A 16,606-nucleotide genomic window follows, 5' to 3' on the forward strand; every position below is an offset into this window, starting at 1 on the left:
CCTGTTCTTATAAGGGTACTCTGATGAAACCTTTTTCCCAAGATGAATTTTGTGTAGCACTTAATTCTCTTAACATCAAGTCTTCCCCAGGTTATGATGGTATTTATATGAAGTGGATTCTTGAGTCCCCAAAGGTGTTTCATACAGCCCTCTTAAGTCTTTATAATCTTATTTGGTCAAGTCAAAAGTTCCCAGATGCCTGGAAGATTGCTCAGGTATTCCCAGCTTTAAAACCTTCTTATTCATCTAATGATCTCAAGTCTTACCGTCCTATATCAGTATTACCTTCCTTTAGTAAAGTTCTGGAAAGGCTTGTCTTATCAAGAATTGAGTGGTTTTCTGAAGTCAACAATCTCTTTCCTAGTGAACAAACAGGTTTCAGAAAAGGACATAGCTCTTTAGATAACATTACCCGGCTAGAAATTGATGTTTGTAACTCTCTCAAAAAAAGACATGTCACAATGGCTGTTCTGTTTGACTGGTCGAATGTCTATGGAAATGTAGTCCACAATAAATTATTGGAAATCTTAATAAATCTTGACTTCCCGTATCCTTTTATAAGTTTTATAAAGTCTTTTCTAACTGATAGATATTTTTACGTTCAAGTAAATCAGTCTAGAAGTGAGCAATGCCCCATTACGAGAGGACTTCCTCAAGGTGCAATATTGAGTCCTCTTCTATTCAACTTGTATGTTTCTGAATTTCAAGTATCTCATGCATCATTTGGCCTTTATGCAGATGATTTGATCATTTGGAAGTCAGGAAGGGATATTAGCCTTCTTCAAAGCCTTATTCAACAGGATATAAGTCTAGTCCAGAGATTCTCTTTAGCATTTGGCTTCCCAATATCAATCAGTAAAACTAAAGCCATTATATTTACTAATGGTACTCTAGATCCTTCTAATCCACTGACAATTTTCTCAAGGGAGATCCCATATTGCAATTCAGTGAAGTTACTTGGTTTATTAATGGATTCTAAAATGCAGTGGCATGAACATATTAATTCTTTGAAATCTCTGATTATTCAGAGGCTTTGTATTCTAAAAAGACTTGCTGGAAGTAAGTGGGGATGTCACCCAAAAATTATTTTGGATTTTTACAAATTATATATTCGTTCAAATATAGAATATGGGATTCAAATATTTTCAGCTCGTCCCCCATCCTCATTCAAAATCCTTGAATCTTTACAAAATTCTGCTATTCGAATAGCTTTGGGTGTGCATAAGCATACTCCTCTGTCAAAGTTAAGAACACTGTCGGGATTGGTGTCCCTAAGTGAAAGAGCATCTAGTCTAAGGATAAAGTATTTCTCGCAAATCCAGGCTTATGGAGCCAAGCATGCTGTATATGCACATACCTTTGCTGAGAAGTCAGCCTGTCCCAATGCCCATTCATCATGGAATCAGTTTCAACTAGAGGTCCCAAACTGGAATCAACATTCGCTTTGTGCATATCCCTTTACTGAGTCCCCCCCATGGGAAATGAGTCCTCCAAGCTGTCAAGTAGAACCTATCTCTATTAGTAAAGATTTGATTCCTAATTATGAGATCCAGACTATTTTGGCTGAACACATCTCAAAGGCTTACCCCAACTATAGAAAAATATATACTGATGGATCCGTCCAGAGGGAAAGAGCTGGAGCAGGAGCATGTATCCCATCCCTGAATTTGAATATTTATTCTCCTCTCCCATTGGGATCTTCTATCTTGTCTGCTGAATTATGTGCCATCCGCCTGGCCTTGGATGCTCTTATAAATTATAACATTGAATCTGAAAATATACTCTGTCTCTCCGACTCTAAATCAGCATTACTACTGATCCAAAATATTAATAGAATTGCTAATGACAAAGATTTATATAATATTAGAAGACAGCTTCTTAATCTTAAGATCAAGGAAAATGAAGTTTATTTTCAACATGTTCCTAGTCATAAAGGTATAAAATATAATGATATGGCTGATTCTCTAGCAGCAAAGGCTTCCATGTTATCTCCTAGTCCTTCCTCTGACCTCAATTCACGAGATATTATCAGGCAAAGATCCAAAGTTAATCACAGTACATTAATGTTATCTCCATTTCATACAAGATTAAATACAGTGCTATATTACCGGCTGAAATCAGGTGCCCTACTTCTAAATAGCTTGGAATTGGAACGTTTAATTGGAAGCTACATCATTCCCCTTTATGCCGAATCTGCTTTTCAACAGAGGAAACAATCCAGCATATTTTATTTGATTGCCAGGCTCAGAGTGAGGAGACTGTTGCTCTTAAGCGTTTCTGCTCCTTGGCTAAGATTCCAAATACTTATACAGCTATCCTGGATTCTAACCTGCCATGGGAAATTGATCGTAAGATATTTAAGGCAGCAATTGATACCTTAAAGAAGAGAAATATTGTTTAATAAGGATTAAAGCTTGAAGAAGTCAATTTTTAAAGGGACGCGATTTATCCATATTTTTTGATTGTGCAGAAGAGAGCGGGAATGAGTAGGAAGAGCCGTATTGGTACCGGCCGGCCTAGTGCCTTAAACTGCTGGGGACATGTAGCTCAGGTACTCGCACTTCCCACAATCAATAACAGTGTATTATTGTTCATAATCGTATATATCCAGTGTTCGCAGACTGGAGGAGAATAGCGCTTCCAGTAGCTAGTTTTTCTGAAGAAGTCAAAGAGGTGAAAGGACTTGTTGTTAGTCCATATACCTCCCTACAATTTTTGGAACTGGAACTGGATTACATCTATTTTTTGCCAAGTGATGGAAAAGTTGATTGTTTCTCGCGTTCAAAAGTATTTTGATGAAAATCATCTTTGGAATCCTACTCAGCATGGTTTTCGAAAAAGTAGGTTTTGTAATACTCAGCTTCTTGAGGTTATTTTGGATTTTCAAAGTTTGCCAATTTAGCTATACCCTTTGATTGCATTTATATCGACTTCTCAAAGGTATTCGAAGAAGTTTCAATACCCATCCTTCTTTAAAAATGTGCAGCTTATAAATTGGGTAAAAAAAACAATCGCATTTATTGCTGATTATCTAAATGGAAGAACCTAACAGGTTGTTGTTGGTGAAGCTGGGTCATCCTCAATAAATGTGTTAAGCGGAGTCCCCCAGGGTAGCTGCCTGGGCCCAATTTTATTTATTCATTTATCAATGATCTGCCCTCCTCTGTTCAGCATTCTACTGTCAAGATGTTCGCGGATGATGTAAAACTTTATCTACCAGTACGAGACCAAAACGATGTGCAACTTTTACTGGAGGATCTTGACTCTCTGACTTATTGGTGCGAATCTAATTCCATGTTCATAAACCCTTCTAAGTGTGTTGTTCTACACTATGCTCGTAAACTCCCACCTGTGCATGCTTACCAGCTGTCTGACATACAAATCCCTTCTAATGAAATAGAACGCTAATTGACCTTAGTGTTTACTTTGTTACCCAATTGAAATTTGGTAAGCACGTTTTGGAAATTGTAAAGAATGCAAATTATCGTTTGTTGTCTAAAAAGAGAAGATTTAGTAAGTTTAACCTTCGTAATTTCTTACTACTATATAAATCAATGGTCCGCCCTCTTCTTGAGTATAACACTTCGGTTTGGTTTCCGTTAAATCTAATGGATGAGCATAGAGTAGAAAAGGCTCAGAGAAGGGCCACTAGGATGGCCCCATACCTTCAGCATCTTTCTTATCCACAGAGACTTTCTAGGCCTCAACTCCCATCATTGAAGTTTCAGAGACGTCTTAGTGACCTTATCAATGTGTTTCGTATACTTAAAGGAGTGGATGATGTTGATCCAAACTTATTTTTCAAATTTAGCCATTATCACTCTACTCGTCAGCATGATTACAAATTATATCCCCAAAACCACTTAAAAAATTGGTCAATTATCTTTCGTTAGTAGAGTTGCGGGACCGTGGAAAAGTTTGCCTTTAGAGGCTGTTGAGGTGAAGAGCGTTCACCTCAAGAGTGCATCAGTAAATATGCCTTTTTATTTAGACGCTTTTGTTGTGTTGTTTCGTGTTATTTAGAAGTTTCTGTTGTTTAGTTTATTGTTGCCAGTTTACTTTAGATTAGTATTATGATTTTTTGTTTTTGTGTTCTTGTGACAAGCATTTATGCTAACCGCTATTGGTAGCAATAAATAAATAATGTTCTATTTATAAAGTAGGAATTTCATTGTTTATTTTCTATTCATTTGTTAACATATATCCCAAGGTTATAGGCTGTATGGGACCATTAGGGATAATTTTTTACATATTCATATAATTTAGCTCAGTAGAAAGTGAATATATCCATTTATTCGTTTTTTATGCTCTTTCCAGATGCAATAATTGCTTCTAGGGTAAATTTAATTTTTGACCCCTTAATAGGGCCCCAAAAGGTAAGTTATTGCCTTTTGAAAAAATATTTAAAAACTAATCCAATTAAAAAATTAGCTTTTAAACAAGGCTTTAAACAATTCTTTGATGTTTCAGTACCCTGTTAGCATTAAAAAAAGAGGATGCTTCTGTGCTACCAATGCAAAAATATGATTTACCTTGTTCTTTTACATGATGGTTATAGGTTTTCGAAAATTCCTGCTAATTTGCTTTTAAACTAACATTTTACTTCAACAATGGAGTTCTCAATGCAAATACTGCTCCTCCCTTATCTTTCATACTTGCCAGTCTCTATTTGTCTCTTGTCTGTTACGCATATGTCATTAGTTTGCACTATCCAGCACATTAATGACGTTTTCACATCACTAAAATTTGAGTATCCAAAACTTGGTCATAAATTCAATGCTGGAAAGTCAGAAGTCTTATTCTTCAACTGGAAGCATACACTGCCAGCATATATGCCTCTCAGGTATAGAAGGATCAAGCCAATTGATCACATTATTTACCTTGGTCTCTGCATTGGTTTTCAATAAAGCAAACATGACAACTCCTTATAGCTCACATTGAATGCTGAGTAGGGCTATTGTACGTTTCTTTTGTGCTAAATAAGCTATGTTTCAACTGCTGCCTTCTGTCAAAACTTTTTAACTCAGTCGCTCTACCACATTGTTTATATATAGTATCGTTTTGGAAAATGCTTACTAAAAAAGATAAGACAAAACTTCATTCAGTTTTTTTTTCATTTCGCAAAAGATCTTCTGTCCCTCCCCCACGGAGCCACAAGATTTATCTTGTTCAAAAATCCAGCTTAACTGGCCATGTTATATCTGTAGAAGGCCATGTTATATCTGTAGAAAAGCAAGTCTCTGGTGAAGCTAGACCATCCTTGGTCTTTAATGCTATCACTGGGGTTGGGTTTATGGAAGTGTTTGATGTGTTCTATATTTGTTTATATTTAGTTATTTTTTGTTTTTTATGTTTATGTTGTCTTATCTGTGTCTTTCCTTTTTCTTGTATTTTTCGTTTTTGAATAAATATAAATAATTACCATTCCTGAATCAGCTACATATGACAATTGTTTCTAGCTATACAGTCTTTTAAAAACACATTTTTTTAATTTTGGCTATTATGGGTTGTTCTGAGCCCCTTTAAGGGCTGAAAATGAAATTTGCCCAAGAAGCAATCATTGAATTTGGAAAGTGCATAAAAAAAGGCATCAAATAGTGTCTTCATTTTCTTCCTAGCCGAATCATGTGAATGTATATATATTCAGCCCATTAAGGGTGGGGGGGGGGGGGTTGAAATTGCCACATTTGCAACTGCATTTCTTTTTACTTTACCTTAAAATTACCTTAGATTGCACTTGCCAGCAATAACGACAAATAGCAGACGATATGGCTGATAAGGAGAGCAATAAGAATGATAGGGACACATTTTTTTTCTAGCATCTCTCCTTCTGGAGAGCTGCTATTCTGCAACTTTACCAACATTTGTATGCAGCAGTAAATATTTATACAGTTCCATTACTGATGTAGTGATAAGGTGAAAACATACTCGATTCCTTTTTATGCTCTTTCCAAATATATATTGTAATCATTTTACTTGCAAATGCACCCACCTCCCTCCGTCAGATGACCCATATAGCAATGATTAATACGTTTCTCTATTATTTTGCTTCTGTTTTTGTTTGTCAAAATCATTAGGCAAAGAATCTGATTGTATAAGACCTTCAAATCTATTGAATATCAAATATTATCAACAAAATAGGCAATTTTCAACTACCAGTCTGGCAGGGTACTTTTATCAATTACAATTAACCTATCTGATGTCAATTGGGACAAGTTCACTTGAAAAGCACACTGTTCTACTTATTGCATAGTGCCACCAATAAAGAATGGAGGCCCTTTGTACATTTTGATGCTGTTTCTTTGGAGTTTAAAATTATTATCTATCTGTATGAACTTTGTAAATGGCACAAGTCCTTTCAAATAGAGTATGTTATATTTGTCTTCCTCTTGTGAAACGATCTCACCATTTGAGTAGGTGGGAATTTCTCCTCAAAGGCAAGGGCATAGTCACCAGTTTTCACTTCTCCCATAATATCTACATATCTGATAGCACCATCCAAGTCACTTAGATGGAATTATCCTTCCACTTCATCCTAAATTCTGTCTATGATAATAACCTATATTGTCTTGTATGTTGTCGAAACTCATGGCCTTTTCTCCTTTTTCTTGGTAATTTTTGCCTTAATATTTCTCACCTTTTTGCTTTCGGTTGGCCTTTGCTCTTTGTTCAGCAAAGTCTTAAAAGTTGTGTTTTTTCTGAATGTGTTAGAGTCACTACAATGCTTTTGGTCCTTTTGTGGTTGGTAGTATTTTTTTTTTAGCACTGGCTTTAGGGTGAGGCGAAATCTGTTGAAAAGAGGCATTTGGGTATGCAGGTGTTTCTTCTGGTAATTCTGAACATGTATGGTTGAGACAGATCCTTGTTTTCAGGTGCACTAAAACCTGGAGATGCTGGTTTTGCATGATCAGAGACAGAATTTGTGATCAGCTCAAAAAATTGTTGGAGCTCAAGAATTTGTGATCAGCAAAAATGTCATGGATGAAGACTCTAAACAGGAGAATTGATGCTCATTTAGCACTAATAGCACAACATACTGTTATAAATTTATACCTCTTGGCTTATTTCAGTTGACCAACTTGCTTAGTACTTTTTGAAGCTCTCACGTTAGTAGGTTCCTGCAATGTCAAAAGGCCAATTTTATCAATATTTCATATAGCATGAGTTTCAAGTTTCTTCCATAGTTGAGTAGCCGCAAAATAACTCATTGACTTTTGTTTCATTTAATGCTGTTGCCCTAGCAATGCTCATAACCAGAATAACATAGGTCTTTCTTCAGGAATGAAGTAAACCAATCTGCACCTGTAAGTTAATTTTTCTTCCCCAGCTGTCTCTGATCTTTATCATGTTTTTTTTTTGCAAACTGATGGGCCAGAATACAATACTGTTTTGGGCTGAGTCTATAGTACAGATGCTAGCTTCTGTGATACTTATTTAGATTCTTTTCTTTGATAGCACTTATTATTATTTTTTTCTAAATGTCTTTATCAGTTCTAAATACATCTAGTTCCTTAATCTCAAGTTAATTTAAGCACACTTCTTTCTACAATTCTATCCATCTTATCAGACTTTCTCAAGGAAATGTTGAGTTGCTTTGAACTTTTTTTTTGGAAATACAATTACATATCATTTTCAAATCTTCTTCAATTGTCTGCCCATCTGAAGCCCGTGGTTAAGTTCTTGCTATGCAACACAGAACTAGCCATTATAATCTGGGTATGGAGAAAATTTTCTGATAAGTGAGGTCTTATGGACACCTCTGTCTTATTCTCTGGTTATTGGTTAACCATACTGCCCCTAAATTAGCTCCAGCAAGAATTCGAAACACGTCCACTCAATTGTAACTATCCAATTGCTAGCCTAAGTAGCACTCTCTTGAACTTAGCTGGAACACTATCTGTAACTAGTTAATGCTTGCTGAAAATTTTAATTAAGTGAAAACCAGGGTGTTTACTTTGTTTTTGAAAGTTCCAAATTTCTACTCTCAGTTATGAATGTGTAATCCAAACAACAGAATATATTAATTAGGTGTTAGCACCTCCTATTTTGGCTATTTTGAGCCTGAAGATGGTGCCTTCTTGGGTAATACCTGAGTGTAGGTTTTATACATTTGAGATTGACTGATGGTTAGGACTGTGCTAGTTAAGATTGATGGCTACAGTATAGGAAAACTTTTTTTAAGCTTTTAAAATTAACAAATAGCATTTTCTAAGTTTAAACTCAAGCTTCAGAATTCAGAATTTACGACTTGGAAAGGGAGACATTGGTTTAATTTTGTAAAAATCCTGGGGTCAATTTTCCCAAATCCAGTAAAAATGACAGTGAAAAATAAAAAAATGAGTTGTATAGTACCATAAAGGCAAAGATATACACTAATGAAAACTGACCCGTTTCTCCGGATGCTTGAATTATGCAGTTTTATCTTAGTTTTGATAAGATTTGTGAAGACGCTCACTTTGAGACTCAAGAAGGGTTTCTTCTTAATAACCTTACCCTTTTTTTAAAACCAAGAATCATGATGCCCCTCGCGTAATTAGGGAGTTTGAGCCAAGTGGTTATTTATATAATTTTGTTCTCTATTTAATTTGCTTTTTTTTAAGGAAAATGGCATCAATACACCAATCCTTTGGTTTTGGCACTCCTTCAGCAAATAGGTCACTCCAAGAATTCCCTGGGTCACCAGGTTATCAGTCTAACCAGTCATTTTACTCTCAAACTCCCCCTGGTGTTGCACCTTACCAACACTCACTTATTTCACCGACAGATGCCCAAAGCTCTTCAACGATTTCCCATCTTCCTTTAGCAAGAGATAGTATTGATGTAGCTGGAAGAACAATTGATAAATGCATTCTCAGTGATAGCTCTTCTGCTAAATTGATTGATCAACTTAAAATCACTAAAAAAGGTATGGATTAAAGATTATTAAAACTATTAAGACTGTCAATTTTTTAACATTTTATCATCAGACAAATCCACAGTCATCTAGTAATTCTTAGCATATTTGCTTAATTAAAGCATTTTTTTGAGGAAAATATCTTTAAAATTTTTTAAAGTTTCTTTTTATATATTCATTAAACATCTGCATAACTTGGGAGGACTAAAATGAAAAGGTAATACTATCCAATAACATTGAAATATATAATAGGACAAATGAATTTTTGAATCCTTGTGCGAAAATGCAGATAGCAAAAATAATAGAAAAATGTTTTCCATTTATTTTGCTACTCTTCGGCTTATGTCATTGACTTTTTTTTTGCACTTTAGAATAAGTAGGCTTTATCGTATGTCAACTTTACTTTAGTTTGAGTTTAAAAGAAAACAGAAATGAGCTCAGCTAGTAATGAAACTTTTCTTAGATCCATTGATCAAAACTAGGGAGAGGAATTGCGTATAGGAGGGATGACCGGAAAAACTTAAAAGAGGGCTAATGCGATTAGAAATTGAATGTTCTAGTGCCCTTTTTAGGCGTAAAAAAATTACTGAACTAAAGTAGGATGCAATTTTTCACAAAAACTGCATTTTTGGTATTTTTGCACTTTAAAGATGTTTAAAATACCGGGGAATTAAAATTATAGGATAGCTAATTGATTTTCCGTAGTCTGTAGTCTTAACCAGAAGTAGAACCTTTCGTCTTGAGAAATTGGTTTACAGTATGACGTGAATGCTGTAGTGGGTTCTGTGCTCATTAATAAATCGTCAGCTGAATAACGACAATAATGCTAGAGGGATTACCAATATTCATGCACAACATATTTGAAATTTATATATATATATATATATATATATACATACATACATACATACATAATAAGCCCCTTAAGAGCTATTACATTGCTTTAATTTTGTCCCCCAATTTTTCAAACATTTTTCCTTAGAAAAAAATATGTATGTTGATTTTGAAGAGAAACCATTTGCTAAATACATCCTGGACATGGGAAATAGAAACTTTCCCGAAAATGACTCTAATGAAAACGAAGAAGCATAATAGTGGACAGGGAGATTGTCTGGTATATCAAAATTACAATGCAATGCAATTAAGTGTCGTGTTATTTTAGATTCGCTCAGTTAAAATTTAGTAAAAATAAATGCCAAAACTATCAATCACCTTCTAAGAGAAAACAAGTCTCATAAAGTTATGATTCTCTGAAAGATAAAGTGGAAGAGGAATTGAATTCATTCCGGAATTCCTCAATTCAATTGACACTACAAATTTTTACCCCATGACTTAAAAATAAAGGAAGATATCATAGTGATGCTTATGCTTAACATAGATCAGAAGGGATGTGTGTTGGAACGCGCCTTGTTGCTACTGAATAATGTAACAACATAATTAAGGCAAATATGATTACCGGGGGAAAACCCCAGTACATGAATCCCAAGGTCAAATTTCTGACTTTGTTGATGTTAACCTCCGTGCACATGTTTTTATTCACGGTATGTTTTGATGGAATTTTCTCATGTTAAACGACAACGTCGCTTAAAAGTTCTGCTGCCATCTGAAAATAAACGAAGAACACGTATGCAAGGTGCTAATTTTTAACTGTGTTTTGTTTTTTTTTCTTTTTTAATTGTTCTTTTTTCTGTTTTCTTTTTAGTTTTTTTTTTATGGCACTTGGTATTTACCAAGTGACATATAGCGATGCAAATTCTGTCGCTCGGTCTGTCTATCTGTCCCGGTTTTGCTACTTTAGGTACTTCCAGGTAAGCTAGGACGATGAAATTGGGCAGGCGTATCAGGAACCAGGCCAGATTAAATTAGAAATCGCCCTTTAGACCAGATTGACAAGCTGGTATAATTAACCTGCTATTTCAGCCAATGAATAAGTGCTATTTGAAGGTTTTTGACAATCGACGGTCTTTAGAGAATTGAGAGACAGAAGGCTACCCTAACTTCAATTTGAACCTCTATTTTTTCAAGTTCACTTAATCACGGCCTTAAGTATTTGATTTTCGTGAATATGACCTAAATATTAGTTCATGTACTTTTGGGTCTATTATTGAATATTTTCGTGACTTTTTGTCGTTAATATTAAAAGAACGTCAACCATCCACTTACTGGGTTTTTCAGAGAAATTGTCCAAGGATAATCTTAGGTAATCATACCGCTGAGGGTATATAGTGAATCTGTTGCACGGCAAATGGGTTTTTAAGCTGACTTTCTTGGGATAAAATGAAATTCTATGTTTTGACATAGAATTCTTATGTTTTGAAAACTATGTTTGACAGATGAAGGATGGCAGATTGCCAAATGTTGTGCGGTTTGGTCATCCGATGGGAAGCGGCTTTAAGAAAGTATTTAAACGAAATTAGAACTCCCTGATGTAGTTGCCAGAGGCAACGCTGTAGCGCTGCCTATAGTAAAGACCATAAAGGCCCAATTTTCTGTTATTTGTTATCCCCCCTCCCAAAAAAATCACCGGGGGTGTATTAGTATGTATAATTGTTAGTGTTTTGGTCATCCGTGGGAAGCCGCTGTAAGAAGGGATTTAAACGAAATTGGAAACCTTTTTTTGGTAAGCGTTTTAACAGAATGAATGTCTAATAGCAACTTTGCAGCAAGCTTTATGTCGACCTAATTCCTTTTGAAGCTTTTTCAAAGTTTCCGGAAGAAAAAAAAGAAGGAATTAAGGACCTGATAAGTTTTGAGATCATGGCTGCGAAAGTAAAACTTAAGCAGAGACCTGGATTGAAACCTTTCATAATTTCTCTTTTAGATGGGGGAGTACCTCTTCCTCCTGGAACTAAATGTTAGTACTTTATATGCATCGGGGGTATATTAAGTTTTTATAGGAGAGGTGATCCCATAAACGCCGGAGGGGAGTCAAATGATTAGAAATTGATAGTTTTAATTCCATTATTAAGATACGAGCAGCGTTATTCCGGATTGTAAAGTAGATAATTAAAATTTAATTCCATTCGCCCGGAGACCCCTAATACCACAGGAAGCTCAATCAGTTAATCCGTATAAATTCGTTTCACTTGCAACAAAACCTTTTTTTGTTGAGCGTTTTAACAGAATGGATGCCCAATAGAAACTATGCAATAAGCTTTATGTCGACCTAATTCCTTTTTAAGCGTTTTCAAGATTTGCAAAAAAAAAAAAAGAAGGAATGAAGGACCTGGAACAGAATGCTAGAGGTTGAGTCATCAAGTTTTGTCTTAGGACAGCAAGCTTCCCCTGACCTCTTCCCCACTTTCTACTTCTCTAGACTGTGTGGATCTTTGAAAGCGCTGGTTTTCTCGTAGATATGACCTGATAGTTTTCATGAAACATTTTAGGTTGTCCAACTCATAGTGGTTTATCTCCTTCTGACTACCCTCAAGCAGCTCAAAGTTGTCGAATGTTGCTAAAACAATGTGGTACAATGAAACGAGTACCTTTGCCACAAGAGCTTGTTGAACAATTTGCCCACGTTGAAACCATATCTTCCATGGGGTTGCTTCCTCAAATAGGCAGAGCATGGCTGACAATTGATAGCAATATCTATTTGTGGAATTATCGTGACGGGTAAGTGTTTGTCGAATGCTCCATAAAGAAAACGAGCTCAGATTTCTTTGTGAAACTTTGCTTGTGTGGATACTGTGAGGAACAGTCTTTAAATACTTAATTTTAGTTCTTAAATATCCATAGCCATTATGTATAACATTTAAAAACTAAAACGTCGAAGTATTATTGATTTCTTTTAACCTTTACATTATCTTCACGTTTTGACTGTATAGTTAGCTGATAGGAATAGATTAATGCTGGTAATTTTATGTGTTACAAATAGACTGTTGAAGTAATTATAATGAAAGCAAATAACAATGTACTCCGGCCTTTTGTGCGTCACTTGTATAATAGTTTGAGCAGTTGTTTTTCCGAATTTCATTTTAATATAAATTTCACTACTCTTGTAGGGATTTTTTATAGCACTTGGTATTAACCAAGTGACATATAGCGATCGCAAATTCAGTCGGCCTGTCTGTCGGTCTGTCCCGGTTTTGCTACTTTAGGCACTTCAAGGTAAGCTAGGACGATGAAATTTGGCAGGCATATCAGGGATCGGACCAGATTAAATTAGATATAGTCTTTTCCCGATTTGACCATCTGGAGTCCTTCCTGGGACCATCTGGGACCATCTTTGTCCTTTGACAAAAGCTTTATCCTTTGTCCTTTGGATTCTGCTTCAACCGCACCAGCATCCTCAGTGGATGGGATTTCCATTTCGTCAACGAAGTCCACCATGAGAACATAAGAATATGTAGCTGACTTAGGTGTCAAAACAGTGCTTTTGTCTGCTATTTTTCCTCATTGCTTGCTTCAGTTACTGTTATAGGTAATATGATGCCGATCATCGGCTTCCTCCTCATGTAAGAACAAATGTATCACGTCTTTAAATCTCATGTGATCTATTTGTTACACAGCTCATTTGGGGGGAGTGTAGGGGTTTTACTGTTGATGTGCGATTATAAGCACTGAACAGCTAAAAGTGTTCAAAAAAGAATTCATATTTTTCCCTAACCAAAGACGAGAATCATGCCATCTATGTTCAGGTGCCAAAAATTAGGAAAAACCAACACTACCCAGGTTTGCAGTCTTTCTTTCTTGTTTTTTCCTCTAGCAGCCTCTCTAGAGACAAAAACTTAAAAATCTTGAAGGTTACATCTTTTTTCACAATCTCATACAGATTCAATTGTATCCTCAGTAGATGGGATTATTCGTTTCACCAACGATATGCGCCGCGGGAATATCCGAATAGGTAGCTGGCACTGTAAAAGCAGTGCTTTTGTCTCCGGTATTATCCTTATCACTTTTGTTCACCGACCGTATTAAACGACATAATTGCAATTTCATTGACTTCATTAACATGCGGTAACAAATCCATCGCATCTCCTAATTTGATGCGATAGATTTGTTACAGAGCGAACTTTGGGCGGGGGTATAGGTGGTTTGACAGTAGATAGGTGACTCTGAGCTTTGAAGCTCAAAAAAATAAAATAAATAAAAATCCAAAGACTTGTCTTCCTATTCTTTCAGACTTTCTTCAATAGTGAAAAAATACCATGGGCCTTGGCTATTCTACTTTTAACATATTCATAGCACACACCGTCATTACTAATAATACCACTTTGGTAAGTGAAAGCTGTCCACTTGATCTATCTTCTCGCTGCCCAACCTCTTCACCTTCACTTACTCCTAGTCTTAGTGACTTTGTTTTTTCGTTATTAATTTTCAAGCCTATTCTTGCACCTCAACTCTCAAAACCTCAAAAAGTTCATTAATTTTCCTAACAATTCAAGTAGAATCCTTCAATCATCGGCATAATCTAAGTCTAGGAGAGTTACCTCCCCAATTGATTCTGTCATCCCATTACCTTTGCTGTGGTTCCTAGGACAAAGTCCATCAAAATCATCCATATAAATAGGGGTAGGACGCAACCATGCTTAACTCCTGATTTAATTCAAAAGCAACTACTAACCTCATTTCCTACATTAACTGCAGTAATGTCATTCTCTTACATATCACTAATCACTTTGTTGTATTTACCTCGTATATCATGCAAGGATAGGACCATTGCTAAAGCTCCCTTATCAGCTGAACACAACGCTTTCTCATAGTCTATAAAACTGAGGACTAAAGGGGTTTAAAGACACATTCACTTCTAAATTGTTTATATAAGAGTGAAATTCGGTCGGCACATTCTTCCTAAAACTAGACTGTTCTTCTTTTTAAACTTTATCTACAACACCTCGAAGTCTAAAAAATATTACCATGCTAAGTAATTTGCTTTCTAGAGAAACCTAGCTAATGCCTCTATTATTGCAACACTTACTCTTATCACCTTTCTCATAGAGGAGTTTAGTTAAATTTATCCTAAAATTACTAAGTACTTCCCCTTTTTCAAAATCTTGTGAAGAATCTTCATGAATTCATCTCTAATTTCATAAATACCATGTTTAAAAAACTTGTTGCCAACACTATTAGCGCCTGGGTCTTTTTTCAATCCTTTTAGTACTGTCAGCAATATTTCCTCACAAAATAAATCTTCCATCAGATCCACCATAAACTATTTCATTCTTAACTGTATATTTTCCTGTAACTGTCACGGTTTAGCATATTCTCAAAATGTTCTGCCCATCTCTCTTTAAATCTTCCCTTATCAATAACTGTGACCCCGTTCCTCTGTTTAGCAAGGACAGTCCACATTTATTATTCCCCCTTAATTTATTAACGTGCCGATACGATATTTTACTATTATACCGTCTTGCTGCATCTTCCAGATCCTCAGGTATTTAATCCGTGCCCCCCTTCACGCCTCCCTAATTCATATTTTTATGCTTTCTCCAGTTTCTTTACATTTCTTTTGCTTTTATAGGATCCATCCCTCAAGTAATTTCTGTACAAATCACTCCTTCTTTCCATTAAACATATAGCATTTTCACTAATATTCTTTGCTATGTTTCTAACTTTCTTCCCTAAGACACAGTCAGTGGCTTCGCAATCCCTTTTTACTAAAAATATTCCATCCATCCTCTAGATAGTCAAATCTTATTCTCTCCAGTTTAGTTTCAACTGTTCCTGGAAAGTTGCCCTCAAATCCTCATCCAGGCGTGTACAAATGTCATGGCCTCCTGGAAAGTAATTACCCTTCCTAAATTTCAGCTTTGACTCACCCTAGACACTACTAGATGATGATCTTTACTTTTAACACCAATAGTAGCAATCATATATACCCTAGTATCTTTTATCGATCCAGCTAGGATAGCTGTCTTATCATGTGAATATCATGTTAACTTATGGGCCATTTAATGACCAAATAATGTATTGGTTATAACTAGATTGTTATACCTACAAAATTCCAGTAGTTTATAACCATTGCTGTTTTCTTTTCCAACGCCAAATTTACCTTGGCTATGATACAATCTATAATTATTTCTACTGACTTGGCTATTAAAATCACCTATCCAAAACACCGTATTTCTACCAGTGATCCTGTCTATGAGCTCCTGTAGCTATAAGCAACATTCTTCTAAGCCACTACTATCTCCATCAGTCGGCTCTACTGGGGCATATACTACTATGACTGATACCCTGCTCATTTTAATCATAAAAGGATCAACTAGTATTCTATTTTTATTACTTTCCTAACTTAAATAAGACTTAGTAGCTTCCTTATTCATCATTAGTTCTACTCCCTACCTATGCGTACCATCCTTCCTGCCGGTGTAAATAAATTCTATATCACCTAATTTCATGTTTCCCATCTTTGGGATATGAATTCCTGAATCTCTTAACAAGTCCAGCTCGAAGTGTCTGAATTTGTCTGTCAAATGTCGGTACGATAGCTGTTTTTTGACGTTGTGACATTCCAAGTTGCAATTCTTATATTCTTTAATTCATTGAAATCACTATGGCATCAGGAAAAGCAATAATCCCAGAACCAGCGCTGGACGGGGACTAACATATCTTCTAGATTTTACACGAAGTGTTTAAGCCAACTTAGAGTCAGATAGCAAGGAGTCCCTGAGACCTCCAGTATGAATGTAGGTTTTATACAATCATGGGTCCATCTTTGCCACAACATGGTTTTCCACCCTTGGAGATGCTCATCCATCAACAATAGTC

At 35.8% G+C, this 16,606-nt stretch overlaps 1 protein-coding gene across 6 annotated transcripts in view; it reads left to right on the plus strand.

Annotated features, from left to right (window-relative positions):
* Positions 1 to 16,606, plus strand: part of LOC136030967 (nuclear pore complex protein Nup155-like) — an 88,830-nt gene that overhangs the window by 12,099 nt on the left and 60,125 nt on the right. For all 6 annotated transcript variants that reach the window (XM_065710112.1, XM_065710111.1, XM_065710114.1 and 3 more), the window contains 2 exons: positions 8,601 to 8,905; positions 12,280 to 12,508. In XM_065710112.1, the coding sequence (XP_065566184.1) occupies positions 8,605 to 8,905; positions 12,280 to 12,508 (530 nt within the window). In that variant the 5' untranslated portion in view covers positions 8,601 to 8,604. The remainder of the gene's footprint in view (positions 1 to 8,600; positions 8,906 to 12,279; positions 12,509 to 16,606) is intronic.

Source organism: Artemia franciscana, chromosome 9, assembly GCF_032884065.1.
Source record: "Artemia franciscana chromosome 9, ASM3288406v1, whole genome shotgun sequence".
Lineage (NCBI taxonomy): Eukaryota > Metazoa > Arthropoda > Branchiopoda > Anostraca > Artemiidae > Artemia > Artemia franciscana.